Below are 27897 nucleotides of genomic sequence, written 5' to 3'. Positions count from 1 at the left end.
AATCAGTAGTTTCAAAACTTTACCAGGGAATTACAAAGGGTAGGGGAACTAAACTAGATCAGGGAGAGATGGGAGAAAGAAAATTAAAGGATAAAATAACCAGTCAACAACATGAGACGTGTGAAACTATTTTTTCTTCTTCTTCTGCTATGTTTTGGTTTGAAATCTGTTGGAAGAATCTTGCTTGTTTTTTCATCCTAAAATGAAAAATATCGATGTCTAATATCGATGGACCATATGTGTTGGAGAACTTCTGAGGATGATGAGCCAAATCACCACCACACTTTTTTGGAGCTGCCCAAAGATACAACTATTTTGGGAAAGTATTTGGAGAATCATTCACCATATTTTTGGACGCCAGATTTCATTGATGTGCATGTCACTTTATTCGGGCGAAAAAAGTAGTTACTCCTAAATGGTTTCTGACCAACCCACCTACAGAAGATAACTGGATTGAAATTATCAAAGAAATTCATGAGATGGAAAGAGCAAGATACACAAAATGGATAATATATTTTTTGGAATAAGAAACGTGATTGGTGGATTTTCACTCCTCATCCTCACTGTTTAAAATGTAATTTGTGTTCCCTTTGCTGTATGCTCTGTCAATCATGGAAACTTGTAGACAAATTATGTAGTGCTGTATAAAGTCCCCACCTTACATAGTCCATTTTATATAATATTTGGTATTTGGATGTAATGGTGCCTGGCAACGATATTGTTGTGCCGTGCTGTTGTTTTTGTAAAAAAAAAAAAAAACTAATAAAATTTAGTGTTGAAATAATCTGGGGTGTAGTCTCGAGCTCGACTGGTTGAGAGGTTGGTCAAACCAAATTCTTATTGGTTGGACAATCACCGGTGTTACCTTCATAAGCAGAAAAGTACTACAGCCTTCCAGGATTAATCCATTATTTTCTACGGCAGGAGAGACAGACAACCTGTGAGCAAGGGGGTATGTTTTGAATACACCCATTTTCACAACTTTGAACTCGCCCAACCTAATGGAGACTGCTCAGTCTAACATTTACTGAAAATTTACTTTACTCGTAGTCAGCTCCGAACTAATTGACAACATGTCAAAGAAGTCATCGTTGTGGCTGCATTTTGTTAAAACGAATGACCAAAAAGTCGAGTTTTTGCACTCAGTGCACGGTAGTCTATTAAATTAATCTAGAGATAATGAGCAGATTTCCCCCCCCCCCCCGCGACCAATCAGTTCGTTGAAGAGTAGGTATGATTTCAGTCGACTAAAATTTTCTTTGGTTTCGCTACAGCCCTAACAAAAAAAACAAAACAAAAAAACAGCTTAATGTTATTCGTGAGCTGAGATATTTTGGACTGTATGGAGGCTTCTGCACACACATAAACATACATACAACAACATTTGTCTTTTTGTGTATCATTCCATTACCACTGAATTAATGTAGACCATGTGTTTCTGTGTCCCACAGGTTGTGCACTGCCCTGCTATGGAGAAGATGAAGAGGATTAAAAAGCGTCTGTCATTAACACTCCGCTCCAGTCAGACCATTGATGAGTCCCTGTCCGAACTGGCCGAGCAGATGACCATCGAGGATGGCGGCACCAAAGACAATGGTTAGTGTTTGTATTTGTCAAGCTTTCTGCTAAAGACCTTTTAGAGTTTACTAAAAAGTTAAATGATTAGTGTTCAGTATTTCTACAGTTTTTAGTTTTCAAAACAAATCTGTACATTTATCAAAAATGGAATGGGTTTGTAAAACAAAATACCTCTTTTACTGTTATTCACTGTATACTATCAACATCATTCTGCAGCAGGAAACCAAACAACTTTTGGATGCGAAAAATGGAGATGTGAAGAATATCGGTAACAAAAAAAAAAAAAAAAAAAAAAAAAATCAAAAAAAACTACCTTTTATAATATTAGATAATAATTAAAAAAAAAAAAATTGGTAGTTGTCAAAAATACCTTTCTAAAAGAGCTAGTTAGTGAAAAAAATAAAAAAAAAAAATAAAAAGTAAAAAAATATGTTATGATAGGGCATTAATTAATGAAAAAAATTTGATAAAATTATTTTATTTTAAATACCTTATAAGAGAATAAAAAAAAACCATAAAAAAAAAAAAAATTAAAAAATAAGAAATAAAAATGGGTAAAAAAAAAAAAAAAAAAAAAACGTCATAGTTAAGCTACACTTTATGCTGAAGAAGTATTCAAATGTTTGTAGAAGAGTCGAAGAGAGTCGAGAGAGAGGCACCGGGAAAATTTTTTTTTATTTCTTCCTGTACATGTCTGGCATGTAAAAATCACATGTACATGTACACAGCATTTTTTCAGCTTTTTTGGTTTTTTATTTTATCTATGAATTATTTTAAGAGAGAAGAGAGAGAGAGAGAGATGTGTCAGTAACAGCCATAATGGACTTCCAGTGAATAGCTCTCTATCAAGTTATGTAACAGGAGTAAGACCAAGGAGGAGGACAAAGGAAGGTAAGGACACAAACAAGGTACATTCACATATTTACAGGCAACATTTCTTTCTTTTCTTTTTTTTGTGATTTCTCTGGGTTTTGGAACCACAGTAGAGTGGTTCTCCAATGAGCTCCTGGCAGGATAGACACATGGAAGTGATTGGTTGCAGCTTGTGATTGACAGCCACCAGAATGAACTGACACACACATCCGTCTTTCACAGAATGTTTCCCATTTCGCTCATTTCATTTTCACTCTATATCCACAAAGACTCCACAAAAACTACAAGCAGTCAGCAGTAATGGAGGTCATTGGTCAGAACCATCTTGTCTTGAAAATAATAATATGGCTACATAATAATGGTGCAAAAGCAAAGAAGCCAGATGAAGACTACTCCACCACTTCAGGCATTTAAAAGACTAGTTCCACATTTTTGGAGAATTCACTTTCTTGTTGAGCTTGATGAAACAAATGTTACCACTGTCATATCTGTCTGTTAGATATGAAGTGACAGCCAGCAGCCAAGTAGCTTAGTTTAGCACAAATACTGCATATACTATAACATATCAATTAGTGAGCTTTAGAGTTGTTGGTAGGTTGATTTGTTACCCTGGGACAGATCCATGCTAGCTGTTTCCCCCTGTCTCCAGTCTTTGTGCTAAGCCCAGCTAATTGCCTGCTGCTGTAACTTTATACTTTGCGTGCATAGTGGTATTTTGTAATGAGCATATTACCCATAATATCAAACAATTTCTTGAGATGCTATATTTTATAATCTTTTTCTGGAAAACGGTGAAGTAGGTCCAATGAAGCACGGTGTCTATATATGAACCAATAACTCTCAGTTTCTGAAAAGGTTTCCATACTGAAAATTCAACGTAGCCCTCACATTTTTACCTCCTTGTTAGTATCATTCATGCATGCTCAACTTGGAATTCTAATATGTCTGTCAAGCACTTGAAGGCAGTAAAATGAAAATTAGTTAGGTTGAGGTGTAGAAACACAGAACAATCTGTCTGCTCAGAGTTTAAAAGGTCGAATGAACTAAATAAAGTTGGCAGGGGCAGAAAGATAAACCCATGAATCTGAGAGACTTATTGCCCATCTAATGCAGTTCAGAATGGAATGATTTATGGCCTTTTTGTACAGGTGTTGCTGGACTCCACTCTGCCCACAGGGACAACACTGGGTTGTAATATTTGCTCAAAGGGTTTAAAGGCCAAAAAGAACGGGAAATTTGATTACTATTTGAGGCTCATGAACCAGCCTCATGTCTTGCTTAACAGTAGAGTAACATAATTGGCCTTTGACTATCAATTTTCAATCCTGGTAATACAATTTTTTTTTTCCTTCATGTGCTGTATGCCCACATCTGTCAGGCAGTGGGTGTTAAATTCTGATTCTCCTGGTTATGATTTTGGACATATGCTGCTTGAACTCCAGTGTTCCCCTTAAAAATATCATTTGACATGTTGGGAAATTCACTTATTGCTTTTCTTGCCAAGAGTTTATATTAAAACCATTCTCATGTCCACACGGTAAATATGAAGCTACAGCCTGCAACCGGTTAGCTTAGAATACTAAAAATACTGAAAACAGCTAGCCTGGTTCTGTCCAGAAGTAACACAATCCACCTATCAGCACCTGTAAAGGTATATTCAGAGAGGAAGGGAAGCACATTTTTTTCTGCTGGACATTTTTTGTTTATTCGCCCCAAACAGCCAATCATACATACTAGCAGTAAGCTAGCAATAGATGCACCAACTGTGTCTCCAACTCCTGTTCTTTCCTCCAGTCTCTCTAGATTCATAAAACCCCAGGATACGCACACATTGAAACCCTTTCAACTTGTGTATTCATGTGAATTTGTACCAACCCTGGCACATTTGCGTCTAATCACAACTGAACACAGTTAAGCTCACAAATTATTAACATGTTAAATGTCTTCTCATGTTATTGCTCATCTGCAAGTGAGTGGATAGGCATATTTCTAAAATTGATAAACTATTCCTTTAATTGCTCAGTTTTTTTCTTAAATAGCAGGGGAGTTAGAATGACATTTGATTTTGTTCATATTAAGTTAGTTGGTTGCAAACCCCAGTTACTTCAACATTACATAACTTTGGAGAATATTCAATGTCTTGTTAAATTTATTTATACATATTTCTCTGTAATTGAGCCAGATGGTTGGTCAAATAAAGTTGTGTTGGTCACACAACATGCTTTTCAAGTGAAGATCACATTGCAGGGGGTTGAAGAAAATAAGAGCTGATATTTAGTGTTGCCCTAAATTTGTATCTCATGTGGGTGATGTAGCTATAGAGCATCTGATTTTCAGTTAACCAGAAATTACAACCGTTGTTTTTTTGTTGTGTTTCAGAGCCCTTCATGAGGAATGGCCGCCCCCCCACCTCCCACAGCATGCACTCCTTCCTGCACCAGTACACTGGTTCCTTCAAGAAGCCCCCCCTCCGCCGGCCGCACAGTGTCATTGGAGGCACCCTGGGGTCCTTCATGGCAATGCCACGCAATGGCAGTCGTCTGGGTGAGATATTTGCACGTGTTCACTTACACAACACATACACAAATGGAAGGAAGTGAGTAGTGAGAGAGCAGATGGCATACAGCAATAAAAAGGAAACATGTCATTGTCCTAAAATTTCCGTCCTCCTCCTTTTATTTGCAAACATGCTCTTGGCCAGACTGGGTGTCTGTCCTGTGAGGCAGCTTCTCAGTCTTTGCCTTCAATAGGGCTGTTTTCATCTGAGGGACAGCAGAATGGGGCATTCCGTCATACATGACACAGTTTCCTGTGTGAACTGATTCATCACAGTCGATCTGTAGCAACGAGTCTCATCCCTAGGGTTGGAAGAGAGACGATGCTGATGATTCAAAGTGGCAGCAGCTTTCAAGTTGGGGGTCGGGACAGCCCAGAGGGTGACGAGATGATTCATAGGAGCAACATGTTGTGGGTATCCAGATCTAACAGTCTCTATGCTTTTTGAAGTAAAGCCTGATATATTTTGTAGGATCTGGAGGAATAAGTTCTGGAGTACAAAGTTATAGATGAAGATTTAATAAGGTGCATCTTAGCTAACATTTTGTTACTCCAAACCTCACCTCACTGGATACTGTCTTGTTGTACTTTCTGCTTACACTATCCTAATACAAATAAACAATATAATCCTGCTACACATTTTCATGTTCACAACCTGATAAACCCTCCCGATATATGTTGTCAAAGACCTTTATTCAAACAGCACCCCTTGGCCACTTAATACATTTACTTCACAACAAATGCTAAAGATCAAAAACTAATTTTTCTTATTTTGTTTTATTTTAGTATAACTAATTAACTTTATCATCTAACCATTTACAGTGACCATTACAGCCTCCCAGAGTTCCTAGACCACAGTCTCTTAGTCTTAGACAAAAATGCCGCACATTCTGTGCTTCCAGCTTCTCAGTTGTATGAGTGTTTACTGGTTTTTGTTTTATGTGATAGTAAACTGAATATCTTCTTCTGACGTACAAAACATGCTATTTAAAGATGTTACCTTGAGATTTGGGAAATTCTAATGGGCATTTTTCGCTATTTTCTGATATTTTAGTGATCAAACGATTAATGGAGAAAATAGTTACATTAATTGATAGTGAGAATAATTGGGAATTGCACCCTAGGTCAAAATTATATACAAAATTAAAAAGACATTAATACATTAATTTGCTATATTTTTTGCAATAAGTGGTGTTGAAAATCCCCATTTTACACATTTACCTGTTCAGCAAAGTGTCATGAGGCTTTATTTTGTTGTTGTGGAAGTCACGAGCCAAAAACATGGAAACTGAAGGAAGAGTAGTGAATGCATAAACTGAATACAGAATGCAGGGAGTTGTTTGTTGGTTTGTCCAAAACTTTGGTTCAGACTGAGATATAGCAACAACTAATGCATGGATTTGCCATGAAATGTTGTACAGGAAATTTCAAGGTTCTCATATGCTGAATCTTTATGACTTTGGTGATCCTCTGACTTTTCCTCTAGCGCCACCATGGGATCAGATTTTCATGTATCCAGTGAAATATCTCGACACCTGCTAGATGCTTTGAGAGAAGTTAGTGCTAATTAACAATGCTAGCATGCTATAACAGGCTAAACTAAGATGGTGAATGTGGTAATTATTAAACCTTCTAAACATCAGTTGTTAGCATGGCTGTAGACACTCTTGTTATTAATCATTTTCAGATTGTTACTGTATTTGTTGATGAAAGCTGACAGTTTAATTTACTGTTATTGATGAATATAGACATTCATTTCAGATTCATTATTAATTTCACTGCCTGAATAATAACATACACTTCACTGTACCAGACAGATGCTGGCTTAAAGGTTTGACAAACACTGTTAAACATTGTGTCACTGATACTTTTCCACATGGCTTGCCAGCAATAACCAGCATCTGCGTAAACAATCTGTTTGAGTCAATGTTAGAAGTTTTGCTATTCAGGGTTTCTGTTAGCAATGATATTATGTTCATTATGTAACTCTAAATGGAGCAATCATTCTGTCTGTATTTCAATTTTCTCAACAACTGCGCATCCAATTGAGTTCAAACTTTGTGTGTGTATTGTTGAGGACTGAAGGAACGCTGCACGTGTTGACTGTGAAGTTTTTTGGATTTTGGTTTTATGATTTGGTTTTATTTGCAGGAAATACGGTCACAATCTCCCTCTCTGTTCCTGAGGTTAAATAAAATTAAATAATGGCCAGAAATGTGTTTTTGCAGAACATTATGATGTCCCAGTGAAGTTGACCTTTGACTTTTTGGATAGAAAATGTCATCACTTTATCTTTTTATCCTATTAGAAATTTGTCTGAAAATTTGTCATACACCCATTGCCAGCACGGAGACATAAAAACACAGAAAAAACACACACAAATAAATACAGAACCAAATTTATTGAAGTCAGCAAATGATCTGACAAGTCAGCGGCTATAAGTGAGATGTTGCCCGTTAGTACATGTTACATATGTTTCAGTGCTCTTGCTGCATTTGTAATGATAAGATATGCTGAACCTCAAATGGGCTTGATGTAAACAGGATTCACCTTAAAAATCCTGCAAACAATGGGTATAGCGAGTGCCTCAGTAGCACAAAAACAGGAATACAGTGGATACTTATGTAGCCCACCCACTGGTTGTTGGGTACATCTAATGATGCACTTGGACACATCATCAGTGATAGTACTTGGGGTGTTCTGGGTCTTTCAATTTCAGACAGCCTTACCCAGGCGACCCAACTGGGAGTGATCAGTTCCCAGCCTGTGTCCAACAGGTGTTAGTCCACAGCTTGTCTCTCCTGATCCACAGCCAAATTGAGGCTTTCTCTGCTGCCTGTGAAGCTCTGCTGATGGCTTTTCTTTTCTGCATGCCAGTGATGCCCAGGAGGCTGTATGCTTTGCTTCCTGCAAAGCCCGTGGCCCCCACTTCAATGGACATGCACCATGCTCTCTATCCCCTTTTGCAGCACTCCTTCACCAGTTCCACATATTTCTCCTTTTTCCTCCTCCTGGCCTCCTCCATCCTCTCCTCCCAGGACACTGTAAGATCCAGCATGACCACCTGCTTTGATGTTTATAATATCAATGATGTCTGTTCTAAGGGAGGTTTCCATGATGTCTTCAGGGAACTTGAGTGTCTTTCCTAGATCCACCCTCATTTGCCAGTCATGTGCTGTTCCAAGGAGGCCTGTTTGGGCCTTTGGTTGGGGATTTGGATGTTCTCCTGATCCCTGCACCCTGCTGCTGCATCCCCACCACCACCTGGCTTGCACGTAGTTCCTCGACCCCAGCTATAACTTCATTTTGGACAAAGTCCCGCCTCTCTTTGCCCTTGGTTTTGTTGTAGTGGATTGTTGGAATGCTGCCTAAGCCTGCTCTGCCCACAGCCACTGATCCCACTAGCACTCTGTGATGCAGATGGGATTCTGCCTGGTCCACTGCTTCCTGTGCTCTACATTTCCTTCCAGTCCTCACCTCAATGCCAGTCTGGGAGACCTTGGGGTCACTGGATTCCCTGTATTGAAGCACCTCCCTCGCTCAGGTGACCCTAAACTCCTTTAGTGAGGCTATTGATACGGAGTTTAAGCTTGTTCTTGTTGCCATAGGGGGTGCTGCTGCTCAGACTTCTTGGCAATCCCAACCACCTATGGAGGTGACAGCTTATCATCCTCTCAAACCCCTCTGCATTGGACGGCAGGAATTCATATACCAGCAGTGGTCGAAAGATCCTGGGTAGGATGCAAGACTGGTATATCCAAGTTTTGAATTTGCCCGGTAGTCCTGATTTGTCGACAGCTGTCAGCCATTCCTCTCATTTGAAATCATCAAGGAAAATACACACTATTCCTTGGAAACTCCTTGGAAAGCTGTTAGGAACTAGTTTTTTCAAATGCTCTGTCCAAGATGTGAGTTGCATTGAACAACCCCATACCAACACTGTATGTGTGCATGTACAAAAGTTGGGTTATTATACTCATTTTTAATTGACAGTGATTGGATAATAAAAATTTTGAGGTAGGACCTGATAGGTTCATTGACTACTCAAAACAGAGCAGAATAGCTTACCAAACTCTAAATTTTTGCATATTAATGCAAAGGTTATTACACACCAGCGATAACTTCACCGGCCAACATTTTGAAATATACTGTGTATTTGTAAACTGAAATGCATATCAAAATGTAAACAAAATGTAGCAGGCTACTACACATAAATACACTTGCCAGGTACAGCGTGAAGCAGCTGTTACCTCAGGAGTGAAAGTCAGTTTGGTTTCTTGAGAACATAAAAATACAAGATGTAGCCAACTCTTAAACATATAAATGGGGTGGGCGAAAGAACTGACACATATCTTGATATAAGGCAGTAGAATTGAAAAGCACCATAAACTGCAACTTCCAAAATAATCATACAGTTGAATCAACAACTCTCTAAATCAGTTTCAGCAAAAGCTGAACATTATAATCTTGACTGCAGGACTGTGTTGGCCTGCATATATGTTGCCGGGTGAAGAGTGTAGTCGTGAAATCATTCCTCTCCAGAGAGTATGCAAGACTTTCACTTTACTGTCCGTCAAAGGGATACTCGGAACACTTCCAGTACACCACAATTGCAAATTTAGGTTCAGGTGATCTGAAAAAATAAAACCATTGCCATAGTTCTAATCCCTATAACTATTTCCGATTTATGCATGTTACAATGAATCTATCTAAAGCACAAAATCTATTTAAAATGTATAATAACAGGGTGAGTGTCTTTTGTATTTATCATTAATCCATCATTGCCATTTTCATCAGTGTGTATGAAAAACACAGTTAATTCTTTTTAGCACACAAATAAATTTATGAATTCGTAAATAAATGATAATAAAATAGAATCTTTGACATCATTACTTCCTTGAATATGTGACATCATTATTGCCTTTAACCTCTGACATCATTATAACTCTGCCTTTGATCTCTGATGGAACCTTTGCATATAAAACCTGGTCACCACTTGACATACACCAGAATTATTTCAGATTAATTCACACAGTGAGTAAGATGAACACAATCTTCTCAGTACGGACATAAGTGACATAAACAACGATAAACCACAAAGCAACAAACTCATCCTGTGTTCCCAGAACAAGAAAGGTGAAGTCCTCAACATAGAAGACAAGTCTCCAGATACTTGTTAGTGAAAGGGACAGGACTGCCAGAAAATAATCTATTGAAAGAGCAGAGAGGGAAAAGAAGAAGGGCAAGAAACAGAGGGCTCGGCCTAAAAAGATCTCTTTGACTCGTCAACTCAACTCTGAAGTAGACATCAGACCCAACAAAGATATGGATATGGATATGGATATGACCAAACAGTCCCTCCTTCAAATATCTGAGCTAGAGCTAAATTGACTCATGGGTGAGAAGGAGTAGAAGATAAACATGATGGTAAAAGAAATATTTGCCTTGATCAAGGAGGCAGAGCAGTTGAGAAATCAACTAACTGAGGCAAACGAGAAGAAGGTGGGCTTTATTGTTGACCTGTCCAAAGGGGTGAATATGGAATGGGATGCTGCCATGAAAATATGAAAACTAGAGGAAGCTATGAAAGCTAAAATAGAGGTCAAAAATTACCTGGAAAAGACATGATTCAAGTGGATGGAGGACAGGTCCTGGCTGAACAGAAGCTGGCAACCTCCAGCCTTAGGGCAGCGTTGATCCAGGCCCAGGAAGACCTGAGCAATGAAAGGCTCCAGTGGCATAAGGAAATATCCTGCCTCCTGGAGTCTCTCAGGATCACCAAGCAGGCTGTGAACAACAAGGAAGAAGAGAAAGCAAAATGTAGGGATAGACTGATGGGGAGATGAATAAATCTGGAAAATCAGATGAAGGAGGTTCAGAGAAAACCAAAGAAGAAATCTATAACGAACTGATACGTCCAGCTTTTTAAAAGAACTGGGGGAACCCAACCTTCCTCTGACCTTTCAAAGTAATATCAGCCCTAACCCCTAACAGTACTCCTAACCCATATGTTCTCTTTCTTCCTGCCCTCATCTCCCTCCCTCTCTCTCTCTCTGTCCTTCTCTTACTCTCTCTCTCACTCTCTCACTGTCGTACTCTTTCTAAACTCAACCGGCCGACCCAGAGCTCGGTTCTGCTCAAGGTTTCTACCTTTGAAAAGGGAATTTTTGCTTTCCACAGTCTCCAAGCGCTTGCTCATGCGGAAATGTTGGGTAAATAAAATTGACTTAGCTAACCCTACCCCCAATCCCCAACACTAACCCTAAAACAGTAAAAATAAATACATAAATAAGTGAATAATTAATGTTTTTACTGTAACAAAGTTCTAAGTTTCAAAATGTTGAACAAAATAGTCAACACAGCATGAGAGAGTCAGTAATAAAAACTATAATTACCGTAATGCAGTTGGATAACCCCGCCAACCAGTCACGTCGCAGTTTACATCCATGTCTGTCCAAACTCATATAATATATGTACTGAAGACTTTGAATGAATTTTACTAAAAGGTATTAAGTGTATTTTTTTCATAATTAGCCTATGAATTCTTGAGATATTGTTAAAAACTTGTTTTGTGAGGTCACAGTGACCTTGACCTTTGACCACCATATTCTAATCAGTTCAGCCTTGAGTCCAAGTGGACATTTGTGCCAGATGTAATTAAATTCCACCAAAGCGTTCCTGATTTGTGTTTCTCTAAGAAGCACCAAGAAGAACCCTGAGAGGAAGAGGAGAGGCAAGACACGATAAGAGAGGCATAAAAGCAAAAGGAAATAATGAAGAAGGAAGATTAGCAATTGGTTTTTGGGTTTTTTGAAGAGAAAGACACTGGTTTGGCTGTTGGGAAATTAAGGAATTATCAGTGAAAGTGAAAATACTGTCAGAGAAAAAATTTTGGGGAGTTTTGAACAGGATGAGGGTATAGATAATAGCAGAGATATATAATAACAGGATATAATGGAGAAATATTTAAAAAAAAAGAATGTTGAAAAGAAAGTAGGACAGATGAGATCATTTGGAGGCTTTGGAGAAGAGGCGCACAAGTTAGAAAAGCGCAGGTAGTGGAGGAATGTGTTGAAGCAGAGAGGGAGTCAGATGGGCCACTGCCTATGAAAACGTTGCAAAAGAGAAAACGACTGGAGAAAATGATAAACATGTCGACAAGTGGGAAGTGGAAAAGGGTGGTGAGGTTTTTGAAGTGAGGCAAGAAATGTAAATTAGAGACAGAGAAGTGACAGAAAAAGTGAAGAGATCAATTTTTAAGTTTTCAGAGTGGCGATAAGAAGGAAAGTGGGGCAAGAAGTTATTTGCGAGGTGTTTATAGAGAGAAAGTAACTGGGTTAGGAGGAAGAATGTGTGACAGTTATAGGGAAGAATTTTATGGAAGAAGTCATACTAAGATTTTAATCTCCTGAGGACTCTTTTTCAAAGCAGGCATAGAAAAATTTCTAAATTTGTTCTTTGGAATTGCCCATACAAATAAGACACACATTATTGAAACTTTACACAAGGAACATCTTGCCTGTTTTAAACATTCTCGTTGATACATGATGGGGAGGGGTAAAAAAAAATAATTTCACTTAGCTGCTTCAGTGTCAGGGTCCTGGTATTGTGTATGCTGTCACACAGTCACACTATCATGGCTTACTGGGACACTTGAACAGAGCAGTCATCGTTAATTTTATTAGTAACACCTGTGCTTTTCATACTGCAACAGGTCAAAATGTCTGCTGTGGTAAAGGCCTATTGCACTACAAAGAATAAACCTTGGAAACAGTACCACTTCAGTTGTGCGTTTGTTGTTTGCATAGAAATGAGGGTGTGTATAGAAAAACTGTGTGTATTCACAGTCGATAAATAGGGCCCCCTGGGGAAGAAACAGGAGATGGATGAAAGTGTAGAGGCAAAAGCGGGAAAAACAGATGAAGAATTTAGGAAGATTTTTGAGAATAGTAGGGTTCAGGAGGGATGTGGAGCAGTGAGATGATAGGAAAGAAGAGAAGTCATCCATCACCCTCTCCATATGGAAACCATGCAAAAATTTCCCGTTCCTCCCTCTTTTCTTCCTCTTTTTTTAATTAATTCGTTGTACCCCCCTCACCTTCTCCTATGCCATGCCTTTCTCTTCCCTTTCAACAAAAACCTCTCACACATTTTCTCCCCCCCCTCCCCATAAGTAGTTTGCACTGAAGTGCTTTGTTTTCTATTCCACTAAAAAACCTGCTATAGTATGTCGAGCTCTTCCAAATTGACCAAAAGTTCAGATGGAGAAGCAGCAGAGAAACTCGCACCAACCATCTGAGAAAAACCCGACGTGTAAATTTCAAAAGATCGGAACAGCTCCAGAGGAAAACCCTGAAAACATTTTAGTTTCTAAAAGTGTATCGGCATTTGCTATAGTCTGGGGAGACTTTGGTTTTCAACCAGATGACCACAGACAGGTCATTCAGCGGCAAAGTGTGCCTTTGGGTTTTGGCTGCACCACAGAGTAATGAAGTAACACATTATGAAGTGAAGTGTGTCAAAAAGGTGCATGAATAGAATAAGATAGCTTTAATAGGGTGTAAATCTGCATAATTGTTTTCTATAATCTTATTATGACAAATAATCATCTTTGGTGTAATATTTAGAGGATTATCATGTTTGAAATAATTGTACAAAGTTAATCTCCATCAGAAGAAAGCTTACAAAGATTTCTTTCTCCTCTCGTTTCCCGCTCTGTGCCTCCGCATTTGATGACAGACTGCATGTCTGGAAGCGTTGACACGCTGATGACAGAACTGCTCAGCCATGGCTAGTCAATACATCAATACACACTCAATACACAGCTAACTGTCTGTGTATGTGTGTTTGTGTGTGAATGAAGAGAGGAAATAAGTAGAAGAGAAAGGAATGAGAAAGGAAGGAAGATAATTGTAGGAAAGTTGTGGTGGTGGTGTTGGTGGTGGTTTTGTCTCTCTGTGTGTGTGTGTGTGTGTGTGTGTGTGTGTGTGTGTGTGTGTGTGTGTGTGTGTGTGTGTGTGTGTGTGTGTGTGTGTGTGTGTGTGTGTGTGTGTGTTTTACAGCCCTGGTTTAACAGTTTTACATCCATCTTGTAATTAAAATGTCTTCTTGCTCTATGAATACATCTTGCTAACCTGATTCTTGACAGCCTTGCAGACCTAGAGTGCTTTTGTTTCTTTATCGCTCCCAAATGAATCAGCTTTTTCACAGCAGACATTTTCAGTTTTCATGGCAGGAAGAGCACAGGTGGAACTTACAGCATTATTGGTGGCTCCGCTCCAGGAGTTAAAGTTATTAGTTACATCTGTGTTTGACAAGTCAAATGTCTACTGTGGAAAAAGGTCTATTCAAGTTTCACTCTATATTTTTGCTCTGATATGTGCGATCCACTTGCATTGGCTCTTTGCCCTCGCTGGGGCAATATCTAAAAATCATTTCAGCTTCGACTTCCCAAGGTTAACCAATATATTTGTTGATCAATTCTAGTACTACAACAGTTAGTAATTTAAGTCATTTATCAAACAAAATGTCATGTTTTCTCTGTTTCATATTGTTGTAAATTGTAATTGTTTTGGTATAGACTGTTAGTTGGACAAAATAACCAGACTTTGGACAGCACCTTAGGCTTTGAGAAATTTTGATTTAGATTTTTTTACACTATTTTATAGATCAAACAATTCATGGATTTATCTGAGAAATAATCAACAGATTAATCAATAATGAAAGAAATCAGTAGTTGCGGCCCTTATTAGTGCTACCATAAGTGCAGTATCAGCAACACTTCATTTTATGTCCCCCTATTTGCATGTATAAATGGTATATAAACATTCAATAAATGGTTTATAACACATTACAATGTAATTGTTAATGTACAACCCTTCTGTGTGCCCGCAAAATTGGAGTTGTATAAATCAAATTGTATAAACAGAAAATGAAAGACAATATAATAAAGCACTCTTGTAATATAAAAAATGTTTTCATAGGCAATGTAATAATTGTGGACAAATATAGTTCATTAATAGACACTTCAAATGTCCTTATTTCTTTTTACCACTCTATTATAGTGTGTTGTAAACTATTCAGGAAATTATTATATAGTAGTGTTACAGTAATATCAATCTAACTTAGATTTTTTTTTTTTTTCCTGTCAGACATTGTACATGAGAACTTGAAGATGGGATCAGACGGTGAGAGCGACCAGGCATCGGGAACATCATCAGACGAGGTTCAGTCTCCAACCGGCGTCTGTCTGAGGAACCGAGTACACCGACGGATCTCCATGGAGGTAAGATGCTTGTACACACACATACAGGGGAGAGGATTGTTCATCTCCTAATGGGCTCTCGATGTCTGGGCATCATGACACTGATAGCAGTCCTGCTCCCTAAGGACCAAGCAGAGTCTGGTAAAAAGATGCAGTGTAATCGTCTGTGCTGTAACCACAGTGATTTTCTACATGGTGACTGATTCAGCACTGCTTAAGAGTATGCTGGGATAGGAGTCTCCTTTGTTCCCCCTTTATAGGATGTATTTAATTGAGTTATACCTTTCAAAATCACATTGCTGTTTAAAAACCTTCTTGGCATCAGTACATCAGTCCTACTTTAATACAATTTCAAATTAAACTAGAAATTCTCTTTTATTTTTCCAGAGCCTTTTCTGCCCTCTTTAAATGAAAAACTCCACCCCCTTCAGATTGTCATTTCCATGGTTTTTTCATATTTTCTGGCTGCACAAACCTCTTTTCTAACCAAAAGCTGTTCAGAACTGTTTTTGCAAGGTAGTTTCTACTTTCAGAGTCATTTTTGTAGGAATTTTACAAGACATTTTTGCTCCGAGCCACCAGTAATTTCTCAGATTTCTATTGTTTCAAACTAGTGATTATATTAACCGGAAAAGTTGGTTGTGCAAATAAAATGATACTAAATGTCGACTTTTATGTTGGTTTACCCAATAAAAATGGGAGTGTTTTATGCTGAATGGTTTGAGCGTCTCAACCTGAAGGCCTTCTGCCCTCTGCTGGAAGAGGAATGTACATAATAAAACCCACCTTGACAGCATCCTTTAGTTATGTTGTGTCACACACACACACACAAATGCTGACTTATTTTTCGCTCGTCTATCTCATTTGTAGATGCACGAAACAGGATGAACTTAAGGATGTGGTGTGGTTACATGAGCGCAAGTGCACTGCTCTTCTTGTGGTTCCTTTTGATGCTGCTAGAGGTGTTAGGTTTCTTTAGGTTTTACAAAGCTGTACTGTGTCAGTAAGGACATACAGAGCACATTGTATTCTTACTTACTGACTCATTAAAAGACGAACAGCCTTTCACTTGTGCACTTACTCCACACTCCTGGTTTGTCCTCTCAAAATCTGGAATTAAAACTTTCTTTTTCACTTTAAGGGGCCAATCAACCAAAAAAAAGAAAGAAACACAATCACAAACACTCACTCAAACTTATAATCATTTAACAAAACAAAACAAAAATTCATCAATTTTGCATTTTATTACAAATTTAGGGTGACCAATACAGAGTTTAAGACTGTTTTCTAAGTAGAAGCTTCCAGGGACCATCAACTCTATTATTGAAGTCTTGGGGGGCTGTTACGTCCCTTTCCAAGTCCAAGACATCCCTCAGCCAGTTCTCAGTGTTACAGTTGTTGAGTTGAAGTTGTTTCCATTTCATCAGTATTATATGCAGTATCTGGTATATAGTTTTAGAAATGTAAAATGTCCTTTTTTTGGCCAAGTAAGAAATCTATTGGCTATGGCTTGATATATAGTGTACCTGCAACTTTAATACTGTACAATCAATTTTCTTCCCTATGCCTGGTAAGGCTTGTAGTCTTATTTGCTTATTATGTACTTAGATAGTTCCAAATTTAAACGTGGCTTTAAGTAGTGTGGCTTTTATTTAGGAACATTCTTGTCTTGCTGCTTGTCTGTAGACAGCATTTAACATTATAGAATTTTTTTTTTGTTAAATGTAAAAAGGGTTGTATAGAAAAACATTCATATTCCTAATGGGGAAGACTGGAAAAATACCTTTTTTTTCAAGCATCGAAATTACAAACGTGAAAATGCTAATTAGAGATACAATTGAAAGCATTAACCAAACGTAGTGATGTATTCTGCTTACTTTCAGTTACTTTCATTTTTTAAATTTGAGCTAGTTCATTCATATTTGAGGTATATTGTGTAACCTTATAAAATTATTGAGTAACTGAATGCGGATGAGCTTTTTTTAAAATTACGTGAAGTTAACACAGGTTTTACTATGACCCTGCAGTGCCTGTATGTAAATAAAAGTATGCAAGTTTGGCTGCAACTAATGAATATTTTTCATTTTTGATTATTACGTCAATGATTTATTCGATTAACTGATTAGTTGTTTAAAAATGTCAGACTAAAGAGTTAACAATGCCCATCACACGTCCCCAGATCCCAAAATCTTCAGACTGCTTGTTTTGTCTGATCAACAGTCCAAAACCCTGGGATATAACATTTTAATGATATAAAATGGAGAAAAGCAGCAGATCTTCACATTTGAGAAGCTGGACCCAGAGAATGTATGAAATTCTTTATTTATAAGTGACTCACAGATGAGTTTCTTGTTGATTGACTAATTAATGATTTGATTCTTTGAGCACTATATGCAAGTTTTTACACATGCAACAGTTTTTTTAAACCAGTTTGAAAAATGCTTTACAAGCTGAGGAATAATATAAAGGAAATGCAATAAAAATAGATGAAATGCCAAGAGGACAGACAAAATCTGTTGTAGAATGACAGTAAATGAGAGAAAAAAAAAGGCCAAAGAGTTGCATTATATAATACTTCTTCTGGATAGCGATATGCTCAGCCTATCAGAGCTTTTATTTGAACTCTCAATTGCCATAATGCTTCTTCTCTGAGCAGCATTGCCATAGAGGAGAAAGAACTACATTAATGAAATGAAAGAGGATGAGTTGATGGTATTTGTTGAGAGACCAAACTTAAAAGCACATGTGATAACCAAACAGATGTGACATCTTCTCTGGCTATATTTTTACTCCACTCGACCTTGTTTTTCCCACAACTTTCAGCATTATGTAAGTTCATCACTATCAGTTGTGGTCTTATTTTGATCCTACAATAGATATTACCAGCTATTCACAGCAATAAGATATGAGCCCAGTAATACTGACAGTGACAGCCTGCAGTGTGAGTAAGGAATGACATTAATAAACATATGTATGTTTTGTTTATATTCTCACCTGGTTGTCTCAATGTCTGTTTGCTGACGTGTGTTTTCACATTCACAATCTGATTTGCGCTTATAAAGGTTTTGCTGCAGTCACACTTCGACACGCCTTCTCTTATTTTTACCCTTCATAAGATGGTGATTGACCTGACCTCTCTCTTCTCTCTGTGGGAGTAGCTAGAGACCAGAGCAAGTTATTTGAACACCATATGTGAATGTATGTGTGTATGGGTTGTACTCCATCATCCTCTGCTTCTTGCCGCTGAAACAGGCCCTGCACTACATATAGAAAATGAGGTATGTAGCAGTGTGGCCCACAACAATTAGCTTGTGTTGTTAACTTACGATGTATATTAAAGTTTAATAAGTATGAGTGGCAAGAATTTCATTTTGCGATAGAGATGTTTGGCTCTAAATAAAGACCCAAAAAAATCTCCTTACCCAAAGAAACTCCAGATCCACTACAGGAATCTCAAACTAAAAGCTGAATCCTAAACTGATTTTTTTTTACCATGTATGTGTTGTAGGACCTCAACAAGCGTCTGTCACTGCCAGCTGACATCCGAATTCCTGATGGTTACCTGGAGAAGCTGCAGCTCAGCAGCCCTCCCTTCGACCAGCCGCTCAGCCGACGCTCCCGCCGAGCTTCGCTGGTCAGTGTGTGTGTGTGTGTGTGTGTGTGTGTGTGTGTGTGTGTGTGTGTGTGTGTGTGTGTGTGTGTGTGTGTGTGTGTGTGTGTGTGTGTGTGTGTGTGTTTTTTTTTCTGTCCATCTGTGTGTTCCACCTTTATTGCTTTGTGGGGCTCGCAGTTCTACTACCAGACTCCGTCCGCACCGGTTACCGTGGCAACTGGCCAAGTGTAAGTCTAGGCGGGTTATTCTGGAGTCACAAGAAATCATCTCCCTCCTTTAGCCCATCAAATAGATTATAATCCTAAAATGTGGTCTGATTATGCAGCTTTGTTGCAGACTGCCGATGACAAGAAGGTTTATGTAGATTTGAAGTTTGCAAACAATGGCACTGAAGCTTTAAAACGCTATTCGTGCAAAATGGACACAGTTTCTGGCAGTTTCTAAAGGATCAAATGAAACTACAAACTTTTTAACTTTTTAAAAAAAAAGTAGCTACTGATTATTTATTTAGCATTTCTTTCTTCAGCTGCAGATATTTCTAGCAGCTGCTTTAGAGAGTGTGGGGGCCCCTTTCAGACAATGTTCATAAAACCCATGTTGATGGGACATTCTGAGCCTTAGTGTGTCAAGGAAATATTGATACCTCAACATGAAAAAAGTTAGTATTAACGGAATTTGTCACACCTATTATTATTCTTTGTCTTGTTCCCCTGTTTGGGGAATAATCATGCTCTAAGTTGTGCAGTTAAAGTTCACATGATGATTTGGGGAGCAGGAAGTATAATGTTTCTATGGATTCAATGAGTTACGATGTGGGCTACAGCTCAAGTTCTGTTTTAGCCTATATTTATTTGCATTGTGGCCAACAGCTGGGTTATGTTTCGAGTTTATATGAAGAGTTATCTAAAGGTTTGGGACAACTTCAGTTCCTGAATGAAAAAATAATTCTGTAAGTCTGTTGAAATAAACTTCACTGTGATGTTGCAAGAGCAGTAAAACCACAGACTCTGTTGACTCCTGAAACCAAAAAAGGTATAGACTTATAGACCTGTCTCATTAGTAATTAATAATGTAATTTATGCTTAATCCTGACCTTTCTCTGCCTTTACTTCAGTCGGAGATTGGTTTTGGGAAGTTGGAGACGTACATTAAGCTTGACAAGCTGGGAGAGGTGAGGAGGGCCTAAAATCCCATCTGACGCACCAGTAACAAAAAATGTGCTTCATAACCTTCCTTAAGTCAGTAATATTGAGCCAGCATTGTGTATTGCTATTAGGGAACCTACGCCACAGTATTCAAAGGACGCAGTAAGCTTACAGACAACTTGGTGGCATTGAAGGAGATCAGGTTGGAACACGAGGAGGGAGCACCATGCACTGCTATTAGAGAAGGTAATTAGCTTTTGTCTTCTAGACTTTTCACCTTTTACCAACAAAACTGGGGTTCATAAGTTCCATGATACATTCTTATGGAAATAAAACTTTTGTCATATTAGTGGTTGATAATTTTTTATAATGATCACAGACTGGAGGTTGAACTGTATCCTGTCCCACTTTCGAATTCACAAGTAAAAAAAACAGTTCAACCAAATGACAAAAAACATAATATAATGGAGGTTAAAGGAACATTCAAAACATTCATTACCAAAAAAAATGTATTTTTATAACATTTGTCTGTTAAATTTATTTTTTTGAATTGGAGTCAAGTTATGGGGTATTTGTCATTAAAAAGTGTAAAAAGTGTGTGTTTCTCTGTGTGCAAACATCTGTTTCTATCTTTGTAGTGTCATTACTGAAGGACCTCAAACATGCCAACATTGTGACACTACACGACATTGTTCACACTGACAAGAGCCTCACGCTTGTCTTTGAATACCTGGTAAGGCTCACTGTTTCCCTATGTTCTCAGTATGCGATGGTCTTTCTTGAGAGCTTCACGGACAAAATGCTTCTAGAGTTAATATAAAGGAGTTGTTCTGTTTTGCAAAATTGTATAAGAACAATGCCAGGTTTCCATTATTATAGTTTCCATTATTTTACATATTCAGGAACAACAAAAGAGTAAATATCTTCATAACATACTGTATAGATGAAAGCACTGGGAAATGATCTATAATGACATAAAACAGGAAGGCAATGAAGGAAAGGATCAGAAAACAGTAACATAGACTTCTGCTTTATGAAGAAACATTTGCTGCATCAGTAGGATGTGTAAAACAGAAGACTGATGAGTCAGAAAGATAAGGTGTAAAGTATATGAAAAATATGAACTGTAAAACTTGAAAAGAATGTAGAAATGTTGTCTAGGTGTCTTTGTATCTACTGTTTGTCTGATAGAGTCTTCTCTTCCTGTAGGATAAGGATTTGAAGCAGTATATGGATGACTGTGGAAACATAATGAGCATGCACAATGTGAAGGTGACGCCACCCCTACATCTATAACTGATTTTTTTCATTTTCTCTTTCTGTGGAAAAAACAAACATTCTTCTCAACCCTTTGTGCACTTGTTCAATATGTCATTGTTATGAAATGAGACTGTATAGTATTTTGGCAGGACTAAACCATAAGTTGCACTAGTCAATGGCCTTTTGACCAAATTGTTCCAGGAACCTAACTCGGGGAGTAAAGTACTCATTTGCATATTTCTGTTTGCATTTCCATCCTATCTGAAGAGCTGGGGAAAATTAGGGAAATTACACCAATGAAGAAGAATAAAAAAATGTGTATGGGATGGTGTTTTTGCACGTGATATAGCATAATAATAACATCAGTTGTATTCCTAATGTCTTTTCAGATCTTCCTGTTTCAGATATTGCGAGGGCTGTCGTATTGTCATAAGAGAAAAGTTCTCCACAGGGACCTGAAGCCCCAGAATCTCCTTATCAATGAGAGAGGAGAACTCAAACTGGCTGATTTTGGTGAGAAGGCCCCCAGCAGCGGCTTATATCTTCTTTAGTGCAATAATGAGTGGAAGAGCAGGAGCATTCCTGTTGTCCTTGGAGTAAATGTTTTTGAAGGAAAACTTGAAAATTATATGAAAATGCTTTTGATTATTCTCTGTATTTCCTGTAGCACAATATCTATTTTATTTTATTTCCTTTTTACAAATATAATGCAACTTTCCTGTGTAAGAATCCTATCGGTTTTTATGTCTGTGGTGGGTTGGCAGGTCTGGCGAGGGCCAAGTCTGTCCCAACTAAAACCTACTCCAACGAGGTGGTGACTCTTTGGTACCGGCCTCCTGATGTTCTGCTGGGATCCTCTGAGTATTCAACACAGATTGACATGTGGTACGAGCCTCAAACAACCCTGTTATGAATAGTTTTTAAAGCTGCACCTGTGGATATTTTTACATTAACATTTCACCAAATTACTATGTGTGATGTAAAAGGTGTCACTTGTATTTACAAACCCACACAGAATTATCACCTGACTGCAGTTCCCCTCAGCTGTAGAGAGTGTTTTAGCATCTTTATTTCAGTGTTTTTGGTTTCAGCCTGCAAAAAAAGCTGTTTTGATTAACTCTCACAGTTCTCATCAGCCTTGTGTCCAGCTGCAGCATGCTGCACCCACTGCGCACTACCAGCCCAACAATTAGCGACATACACACAAAGCTAGCGACTAGCTAACTGGTTAACATAGTGGTAGATTTTAGTAGCAACTAAAAGGACATATTTCCCTGAGTAGCTGGTTGATGCCAACACAGGAAAACAAAGAGTAAATATTGGACTAAGATTTGTCCACCCATCTTTCTCCAGTTGTTCCGCTTCCCCCAAGAGGCCAAAAAATAAAGTCAGCTTTTATTAACAATACTGTACAGTACAGATATGACTAGTCCATTAATTGATGAGTTGAGCAACAAAACTGTCATCAGTGGAATTTTTTTAATAACTTAAATCAACATTCAAGTAAAAACACCAAACATTTGTGAGTTACAGCTTCTCATATGTAAAAAATAGTTGCTTTTCTGTTTCATGTAATATTATTGTATATTGAATACCTTTGTTTTTTTTACTTTAAATCAGACAAAACAGGCAGTGGTAACTTTTGAGGCAATCCGTGTTTGTATTGGATACTTTATAGACAAAGAAATTAACCTTATAGTCAAAAAAAATTGATGAAATATTCTGACTTTGTGTGTCTGCAGGGGGGTTGGTTGTATATTCTATGAGATGGCTGCAGGTCGGCCGCTATTCCCTGGCTCCACCGTGGAGGACGAGCTCCACCTCATCTTCAGGTTACTGGGTGAGTGACTCAGTGCCAGACCATATCACCATGGCAACCCCAATGTTTCACCATACCGTATTACCTGTTTGGCTGAATGTGTAAACATACTGTATGTCTGGTTTGCTGTGATGATGTTACTTTAGGCACGCCCACAGAGGAGAACTGGCCAGGAATCTCCTCCAGCGAAGAGTTTAAATCCTACAACTTCCCCAAATATAAACCACAGCCGTTAATCAACCACACTCCAAGGTACTCTGTTATGTGTGTATATGTGTGTGGGTGGGGGCCTTACATTCTTGTGTGTACATTTGTGTTTGTTTTTGGGTTTTTTTTACACATGTATACAGTAATGGTGTGTGTGTGTACCACTGGCAGGAAATCCTGTGGAACATTTCAGAGATGGCTGTTGACTTCCTTCCTCCCATGAGGACCCGTATTCCCATCAGCCTCTGCTGCAGGCAGACAGTAACCTGTTGCTCTTCCTCTTGTCTCCTCTAGGCTCGACAGCGAAGGCATCGAGCTGCTGCTGGCTTTCCTCAGAGTGAGTGTTTACTTCCTTTATATTACCCGGACTGCTCTGAACAAATTTATCTAGCTAATTTTACACCTGATGTTTGTATATCCTCTTTTTTGTTTTTATTTTCTTAGTTTGAAGCACTGTTAAGTTTAACTAATAACTAAATGAAAATACATGATAATAAATGGCTATTTATGGAAACGGCACCCCTTTTTCTTCATATGTATAATTATTATTGATAATTTTTTAATATAAATATTGTAGTGGTTTTATTAGTTTTAGAAGTATTATGTGCTAGTAATATGTTGCTTCATTTACAAATTCAAAACATAATAATCAGCATAAGCATATAATCCAATTATCATCACAATAATTATTATAATTATTAGTGGTATTAGTGTTTTCATTGTGAGCTTTTATGAATAATACACTTTTTATTTAATGGGCTTGCTAATGCTAGCTGCTTTTAATGAAATATGTTTTAAGAAAATGATAAAACAAAATAAAATAAACATGATTGTTAAAATGGCAGCAGTCGTTACTAATAAGGTTGTTGATATTTTTTATGTGTTTTTACTGTTCACTTTCATTAGACATGCTGCATTAATGTTTCTGATTGCCTGATAAATTCCTAAAGCCCGACAAAACAGGTGAAACTTTCCACTGTTCACATGACTGAGTTCACATTTAGATCATGAGATGACATCTCATACTGTTCCATTAAAACATTTTATTCGTTCCCAAAGGGCTATTGGTTTTGCGGCAGTGAGACACAAAACACAAAGCACAACGAACACATCATATACATAAAAATTCAGAATAGAAAAAAGAGTACAAGTTTGAAACAACTAAAACACAATTTTTAATGGTTTAACGTGCTGACCTTGAACTGCAGAATCACCCCTTTTTCATATCTGGCTGTTGTATGACCTTTGTTGCATGACATTTCCCATCTTGTCTAGGAAGCTTTTCTGGCATGAATGTTAAAGTTGTATTTTTGACAAAGCTAAATTTATGAATTATTTCTACAAGAAAATTAGGAGAGCGATACATAATCACAAAATAACAAATACTTTTAAAAGTGCAGTCCACTAACATTATAATCCATTTTCTCTGTCACATATTTTCCTCTCATCGCTCTACGGCCGGGTATCTAAAAAAGGCAAAGGCAAAAAATGCTAGCAAATAAAAGAAAATGTAATGATTGATTTAGTAAAAGATCCATAAAATAAATGAAACTTTGCTAGTGTAACTGTCTGTTTCCCACAATAATTAGTAATCAATTTCCAGCTGAGAAACATATTTCTTTGTCTTTCTTTCTTTCACTGTCACAAAGAGAAAGCTGTAGCTGCTCAGATTTTATTTTGGAGAAATTATTGCCTTCAGTACCAGTTGTAGACAGCAGGAGGCACATTACTATCAGTGTTATCTGACCAATTCCATGATTGCAGACACAACAACCCACCACAATATTATCTGCTAATATCACTGGATCATTGATATTTCCTGTTTCTGTCTACACAGTACGAATCCAAGAAGAGGATTTCAGCTGATGAAGCGATGAACCATTCCTACTTTAGGCAGCTCGGAATGAGAGTCCAGACACTGCCTGAGAGTAAGCACGCGCACTGCATAATAAAGCTGCTGTCTGGCTGTCTTGGACTTTCTTACTGTGTTTTTTCTACTTTCCTACTATTTGCTGTAGACTGAAGCTCTCCTCTATGTTACAGGTGTATCAATATTCACATTAAAAGAAGTGCAGCTGCAGAAAGACCCTGGCTACAGGAACTCCTCGTACCCAGAGTCAGGTGGGTGGGGAACCCATCCAGATGCTTCAGCACTTCGCCTTGTTAGATCATTAGTTGAAGAAAGCAGGCAAACAAACTGATAGAGGCTGACAGGCTTCTCAGCTATTAATTTAATTGATTATGGTAGTTAAAGGGGTACACAAGCAATTTAGTTTTGCACTTCCAAAGTTTTTGCATTGTTTGGAGACTCACAAGAGACAGAATTAGTAAGTGAATTGTCAAATCTTAAGCAGTAGGGTCTCTTTTAGTTTCTAGTGGGGTCCCAGCTCAAAAAATAACTAAATCCTACATTTCCCATGATGCAGCTTGATTAGCATCTTTAATTGGACCCTTCCTTTGCCCCTCAGATGCCCACTTCATGCAACCCTGACATCTCAAGTTTGTAATGCAGACTCTCTGTAAAAACATTTGAAGACTCAAGCCAAACCCCACGAAACCCTGATGACATCATCAGGTTTATTTTTCCAAACTCTGGAAAGATCTCTCAAGAACGACAGAGGACGTTATACAAATGTTTTCTTAGCCTGAGACATATTCTTTATTACAAGTAAACTGAGTTTCAAGTGCAAAATCAGTGGCCCCCTAAAAAGTAACAATATATTAAGGCTACAGATAGCATTGTTAATATAAAGCAAAGGCATTGTGAGTATTGTATTTTCCAAATCTTTCCTTTTCTTTCAGGCAACGGCAAGATCAACAGGAGGCAGAGCATGCTATTCTAATGTTCAGTGGAGAGGATGTCGACTGGCCAACTTCATCATCACTTCCCACCAAACCCCTCATATGGGCCCACCTCTCTTCAGAGAGATACCCACCCCCCCATAGCGCACACACACACGCACACACATGCGAGAGTGACTGGGTTGAAACTATTTGAAGACTGTGTTTATTTATTACGGGCACGGGATTTAATTTTTTGCTGCTAAACTACTACTGTCTGTATTTAACACACTGTGTGTGTGCGTTTGAATGTGTGTGCATGTGTTTACATGATGTGTACTCGAGACTCCATGCACAGTTGAGCAGTCAGTAAGGTTACTATTTTGTTTTTCTTCTGACTGATTCTCTGGCTTCGTTTTATTCAGAATTCCACTGATGTTGATGTTGATGCTGTGATCCAAGTTGTTGTTCTTTTTGTCGTGCTTGGAGACTGAACGCTTCAGTTTCCGCAGATTTTTTAAAATAAACGTGTATATCTATATCTATATCAATATACATATATATATCTATATATATATATATATTGATATATATATGAGAGAGAGAGAGAGGGGGATAAAGATATATATATATATATATATATATATATATATATATATATATATATATATATATATATATATATATATATATATGTATGGAGTTTATGTTTTTTTCTCTTCGAGCTTCCTTGACTAAAAATCAGGTTTAGAAAGACTTGGATAGCTAGATAGTCTTGGTTGGCAAAGAAACGCTTCCTCTGGATTCTCCATCGTCATTTTTCCGAAACATTTCAAACAGACCCTTCTTTGAGAGGTCCTGCTGCCCTCAGGGGGTTACACTAAGGGTCAGAAAGAAGGACTGTGATTGGACTGTGATAACCATTTTAAGCTAAGGGTTAAGAAGCACCCACAGAGTCCAGTGAAACTGGGAGAACATAAAACCAACTTTTGGTTCTTTTGTTCTTTTCAACCATTCTAGCTCAACAACAGGACCAAACCTGAGGAGTAGGAGGAGGAAAACAGTGTGGAAGATGAGCAGAAAGCACGGATGAATGAGTGGGAGTACTGGAGCTGAACACAAAGTCGTGTGACGTCCCACAGGAAGCCAGACAGCCTTCCGTAAAACCCCTCACAAAACTGCCGGGACCTAAGTGCTTTTTTTTTTTTTTTAAATGCAAGCTACACTTTTTCGCTCTGTTTGCATTTGGAGATCTCACTGCAGTAACTCTTTGTTTTTGACTTGCACTTCAGTGTGGTGTTTTGGAATCAGGGACCCAGGCCTCGACACAGCCATGTTTACCCAGCAGTATTAAGATGTGTACTCCGTATCTGTGACTTTTGACAGATACAGATTATCTGTCAAAAGTGACCGGGGTTGGCAGGGTGGGATAGCGGGGATCGGGGTGGGATGTTCAAAAGCAAAAAGGTTTTTTTCCACTTTGCATCGGACCACTGGTATCTCCAATATTTGTATACAAGAAAAAAAAGATTTCAAATTGAAATTGAAGAATTAAGTACACACTGTGTTGTTTGAAACTGACAGTGATGATACAGATGCACCTGGTTGAGAAGTCTCACTTTTGACTGCATGTTTACTGAAGCAAATAAAAGGACCTCTCCCCAGATCACTTCAAGACTGTTACAGTGGTGTGCCTGGCACTCCTGGTTTAATTTAATTGCATGTGTATTTTTCTTATTGGTAAAGGACCAACATAAGTGTAAACACATGTTGTCAAGATATCTCTAGCAGCTATGTGGTA

At 38.1% G+C, this 27897-nt stretch overlaps 1 protein-coding gene across 2 annotated transcripts in view; it reads left to right on the top strand.

Annotated features, from left to right (window-relative positions):
* LOC120800797 (cyclin-dependent kinase 17) overlaps positions 1-26647 on the top strand; it is a 48990-nt gene extending 22343 nt beyond the window's left edge. Inside the window, exons 2-17 of one of the 2 annotated variants that reach the window (XM_040147160.1) lie at positions 1452-1596; positions 4831-4995; positions 15159-15292; positions 18780-18905; positions 19999-20055; positions 20161-20275; positions 20668-20762; positions 21239-21301; positions 21679-21802; positions 22054-22174; positions 23032-23129; positions 23255-23360; positions 23610-23652; positions 25153-25243; positions 25359-25436; positions 26118-26647. In XM_040147160.1, the coding sequence (XP_040003094.1) occupies positions 1470-1596; positions 4831-4995; positions 15159-15292; positions 18780-18905; positions 19999-20055; positions 20161-20275; positions 20668-20762; positions 21239-21301; positions 21679-21802; positions 22054-22174; positions 23032-23129; positions 23255-23360; positions 23610-23652; positions 25153-25243; positions 25359-25436; positions 26118-26158 (1584 nt within the window). In that variant the 5' untranslated portion in view covers positions 1452-1469 and the 3' untranslated portion in view covers positions 26159-26647. Of the gene's footprint in view, positions 1-1451; positions 1597-4830; positions 4996-5313; positions 5419-15158; positions 15293-18779; positions 18906-19998; positions 20056-20160; positions 20276-20667; positions 20763-21238; positions 21302-21678; positions 21803-22053; positions 22175-23031; positions 23130-23254; positions 23361-23609; positions 23653-25152; positions 25244-25358; positions 25437-26117 lie in introns of those variants that run through there. The other variant, XM_040147169.1, reaches the window with a different exon arrangement.
* The last annotated feature ends 1250 nt before the right edge of the window (positions 26648-27897 follow it).

This window comes from Xiphias gladius, chromosome 2 (genome assembly GCF_016859285.1).
Source record: "Xiphias gladius isolate SHS-SW01 ecotype Sanya breed wild chromosome 2, ASM1685928v1, whole genome shotgun sequence".
In the NCBI taxonomy this organism is placed as follows: Eukaryota; Metazoa; Chordata; class Actinopteri; order Istiophoriformes; family Xiphiidae; genus Xiphias; species Xiphias gladius.
The sequence above is the reverse complement of the archived record's forward strand: the minus strand, read 5'-3'. Positions and strand labels throughout refer to the sequence as shown.